The following is a 4,741-nucleotide window of genomic DNA, read 5'->3' as shown; positions in this document are numbered from 1 at the left end:
AATAGAAAACTTGATTTTGATGGAAAATATGGATTTCCTTGAAAAAATTGTCCACTTATTAATTTATTAGCACAAGCATATAAATTAAATAGCTAATAAAGTTTGATAAGAATCAAAATACTTTTGTGACATTTGTAACTCTAGAAATTAGTGAAAATGGGAAACTAAAAAACAGTTTGTAAATCTTTTAATTCATTTATTAGATTATGTATGTAACAAATAATATTCTCAAATTATTAAATCTTGATCACTAATAATTTTTTATTTAAAAAAAATGGAAATTCTAAATAACCATATTTATATGCATAATTATGAATTAATAATATATATAGATAAAGTTAAATGGAGATTTGGCTTTGACTTTCCATTGTGATTAAGAAACAATGTTTGTAACAACTTCTAATCACCATTAATGTATAGGGTTGAGAAATAATGAAGAGTTCAACAACACTTTGACATTCACATATAAAATTGATATTGAAGCAAAACCTAAACAAGCTCTAGTACATTAAAAACACTCTTACATGTCATTCATCCTAACACATTATATAAACACACTCAATAATGCTCACACGCATCTATAACTAGAAATATCAATTGCCATAAAACCATTATAGAAAATAATATATACACATCAACAAAAATATATAATGTAACAAAAAAAACATCAACTATTATAGAGTTAAACTATATTTATCAAAAAGTTGAATTATATTAATCAAATAGTAATACATTCTTGTAGTTGTAGTTTAATCTTATGGAGGTACAATAGTTAGGATAGTTAGTTATCTTTTTCATTCTTATTATTGGTTATCTTTGACCTTTTCCCATTTATATATGTTGATTATTCTTTATTTTTTAAATGATTTATAATTTGAAATTTAAAATTTTAATAATGTAAATAATAATATGTAATAATTTATGGTGTAGTATAAATAGGTTATAATTTTGTTTCGAAAATAATAAAATTTGGTTATGATTTTGAAAAAAAATAGCAATTTTTTTTTTAATTCCCAGCTATAATTATCAAGCTACAAGATTTTGACTACCCAAAAAATTCTTGATAATACTAAATCCATTTTCCACATTAAAAAATGATTTAAACACACCCGCAATCAATTTTTATTTTTATTTTTAGCTAAATTTTAACAAGAAATTTGTCTTCCAAAAAAATTATGACCACATTAAACAATACCATAATTTATTATACATTAGTTTTTTATTTTTATAACTTAATCAAAATATTATATTATATTATTTATTAATTTATATTACAAAATTAATTAAAAATATTAATATAAGAATATTTTAAAATTAAAAATATATAAAACCACAACTAAATATCACCCCCAACCAAACATATACCAATAATAATAACACAAAAGTAGTTGATTTGGGTTGTGGCCATAACGACCAATAATAATAACACAAAAGTAGTTGATTTGGGTTGTGGTCATACATACCCAATGGATGTGTAGTAATTGTGGCAATGTTCAATTCTCAGTGTATTCATGATTCTAAATGCACTAGGTATCCAAAAAAAGCCCTGTCATTATACCTACTTCAATCAAACAAACAAACATGGTTCTTTTTCAAATATGACACTCTTCTTATATATAAACATATGTATTAGTATTAAAAATAATAATTGGAGGGAAAAATTACTGTCCCATCAAGTCCTTGGATGAGGGGGAAACAAGCATAATTGATTGGGAGTCTCAATAGAAGAAAACCCATCATTAATTGGTAGTTTCTAGACGGTTAGGATGCTGAAGACATGGAGTCCCATGGTAACATAGAATCCATAAACTATGGGGAAGGGTTGAAATTATCTTTGTAAAAATACATAAACTAAGCCCAGGGGTTGAAAATTATCTCGGTAAAAATTAGGGTTTTGTTTGATGAGAGGGCGCGAGAGGCCAGTTGATTAGATTGCCCCATCAGATTCCCCACGTCCGACTCTCTGGCCGATGACAGAGCTTCCATTTAAATAATTCTGCTCATTACCGTGTCGCTATTGAAGTAAGAGAACCCAAGGCTCTGACGATGCTCTTGATTCCCTCTGTGGACGCGCTTTAGATTTGTTCATTTCTTCTAAAATGGAGAACGTTGGCGGTGAGGAGTACCTGTTCAAGATCGTGGTTATCGGGGACTCTGCGGTGGGCAAATCGAATTTGCTGTCAAGGTATGCTCGCAACGAATTCAATGCCAATTCCAAGGCAACGATAGGCGTAGAATTCCAGACCCAGGTGATGGATATCGATGGGAAGGAGGTCAAGGCTCAAATCTGGGACACAGCAGGCCAGGAGAGGTTCCGGGCGGTCACATCGGCTTACTACAGGGGAGCTGTGGGAGCCCTCATTGTGTATGATATCAGTCGTAGGCTTACTTTCGATAATGTCGCCCGCTGGCTCGAAGAGCTCAAGAGTAAGTTTGTTAAATCTCTTTTTCAGATCTAATCATGGTATTTGTTTTGTCAATAAATTCATATGCTTCGCAATTTTGATTCAGAGATTGTTTATAAGCATTACCCATCCCAAAAGCAAAGGTCACTGGCTTGATGTAGTAATATCCTCCATCACCCTGATGCTTTGCTAGCAGTTTCCATATCATGTCTTTTACCTTATCTTTGGGTTTAAGTGGATAGCATTTTTCATTACTCTTCTGATTGCTTCCTTGCTCTTGTACTAGCTTCATGTCTGGTTTCTATCTGCATGTCTGGTTTCTGTGCACAACTGCAAGACACATCGTTAATAGGGGCATCAGATGCCCCAAAAGTTTTGTGCTCCCTGTATTGATGTCATAACATCATTTCACACTCTGAAGCTATCTTTGGGTTGAAGTAATAGCACTTCCCCACTCTCCTACCAATATTATGGGCAGTTTTTGTGCTCTGCCTTGTGGATCATTGATGTCTGGGTGTCATGCCTTGTGGATCATCTTTGGGTTTGATGTGATAGCATCTTCCTTAGTCCTTAGTTCTGATACTAACACTGCAAGCAGTTTCTGTGTAATGCCGTGTAGAGCATCTTTGAAATTGGCTCTGGCTTTGACTTTTGCATTGCAAGCAATTACTGCTGTAATGGCTTATAGAGCATCTTTGAAATTGGCTTTGGCTTTTGGTTGTCATCTATGTGATGTTGCAAGATATTTTCAAACTCATGTGAAATTTTGATGTTGCAGTGCATGCTGATGGCAATGTCGTGAAAATGCTTGTGGGGAATAAGTCTGATTTAGCTCATATCAGGGAAGTTCCTGTGGAAGATGGGAAGAAGCTTGCCGAATCAGAGGGGCTGTTCTTCATTGAGACCTCGGCTCTGGATAATACAAATGTATTGCCTGCATTTCAAATTGTGGTCAAGGAGATTTACACTAATGTGAGCAAGAAAATGCTGAATTCGGATTCCTATAAATCTCAATTGTCTCTCAACAGAGTTAATATTACGGATGTATATGGAGATGGAGACGGAGTGGATCCGCCCAAGACAAAGAATTCTTGCTGCTGAGGATTCAGAGAAAAAGCTCCTTTGTTTCTGGGCTCCTTGAATATTATTTGCTTCATATGACCTCTTGTTGATTGAGATCCTTAAGGCTGCCTTAGGCTAATATAATTTTTTTTGTTTATTAGGAAAGTTTCAATATGTTGGATATTTTTTTTTCAATTTTATGAAGAAACCAGTAAGGGTCCCCAACTGGGCTTCTTAGGCTTGAGCCCTAGATGCTGTACACAAAGCAGAATAATAGTGATGTATTAAGTAATACATGCAAAGCAATCTTTTTTAGAATGTTTTAGTCAAATTGATCTTCATTTTGTTTGAAATCACTTAGGGAATCTGGATTCCTGGATGGAGGTTAATGGACAGTTTGCAGATGCTCAGATCTATTGCCTGGCTCAATGTTGTAAACATTATTGCTACAGCATTCTAGGAATTCCTTCTCTGTTTGTCCTTGAAGCAAGTTTATGTATATGGTATTAGCAATTTAATGAGAGCTCGTCAGATTTTGTTCTGTGATTGTCCTTGAAGCAAGTTTATGTATATAGTGATTGCAATTTAATGAGAGCTCTTGCCAGATTTTGTTTGGGGGCAATATATTACCAAACATAACATGCAAAAGCCTGATGATTTCATATAAATTGGAGCTGCAATTTGTAACATGAACTTGACTTCCCAGATCATGCCCGGGAAGTAGGTAAGAGATCTCATCCTTTAATGTAATAGAAATTCCATTTCTGAACAGTATAGTAGATGCTTGTACAGGTTGCATAATGTAGAATTGTAAGCAGTACAGGTGACAACATAAATGAGCTATGTTCAGCTATTACATAATTTTTTTTTTCTTAAACCTCAGTAATTCTGACATATACAAAGATCCTCGTGTCTTTGGTAAACATTTATCATTTATCACCACCATGGATTTGTGCGATCTTTATGTCTATTAAATACATGGGAATTAAAAAAAGGCCGATGCAAACCTATCAATGTTCAATCACTTACTGGACCTGAGCTGGTGCTGGATAGCACCTCTTTTGAAGGGGCTTCAGTCCGAGACCCTTTGGTCATCAAAGTATTATTCTATATTTGTCTCAATAATTGAGAGATAGAGAGGGGTAGATATGGAGCTATTATTCCTATGTCTTAATGGGAAGGGTAGATATGGAGCTGATGAATGAATCAATCATGCTTCTAGGGTTTGCTGGTATTTATGTCATGATATAACTTGAGATGTGCTCATGGTGGAC

General features: G+C 33.9%; 1 protein-coding gene across 1 annotated transcript; it reads left to right on the top strand.

Moving 5' to 3' along the window:
• The first annotated feature begins 1,904 nt into the window (after nt 1–1,904).
• On the top strand, nt 1,905–4,008 carry LOC149266115 (ras-related protein RABA5c-like). Its single transcript, XM_089430034.1, has 2 exons — nt 1,905–2,427; nt 3,184–4,008. Exons 1-2 carry the CDS (start codon nt 2,100–2,102, stop codon nt 3,504–3,506), a joined length of 651 nt encoding a protein of 216 aa, XP_089286160.1. The 5' UTR covers nt 1,905–2,099; the 3' UTR covers nt 3,507–4,008.
• Nucleotides 4,009–4,741: the final 733 nt, after the last annotated feature.

Source organism: Pinus tabuliformis, chromosome 6, assembly GCF_031772625.1.
Source record: "Pinus tabuliformis cultivar Carrire ecotype Pingquan chromosome 6, CPIR1, whole genome shotgun sequence".
NCBI classification, from domain to species: domain Eukaryota; kingdom Viridiplantae; phylum Streptophyta; class Pinopsida; order Pinales; family Pinaceae; genus Pinus; species Pinus tabuliformis.
Note: the sequence above shows the minus strand (reverse complement) of the source record. Positions and strands in the feature narration are given on the sequence as shown.

Excerpts from the sequence above, each read along its gene's own strand:
- LOC149266115 (XM_089430034.1), top strand. The coding sequence starts at position 2,100 with ATGGAGAACGTTGGCGGTGAGGAGTACCTGTTCAAGATCGTGGTTATC. Across the intron at positions 2,428-3,183 it reads CTGGCTCGAAGAGCTCAAGA|TGCATGCTGATGGCAATGTC; the intron begins GTAAGTTTGTTA and ends TTGATGTTGCAG.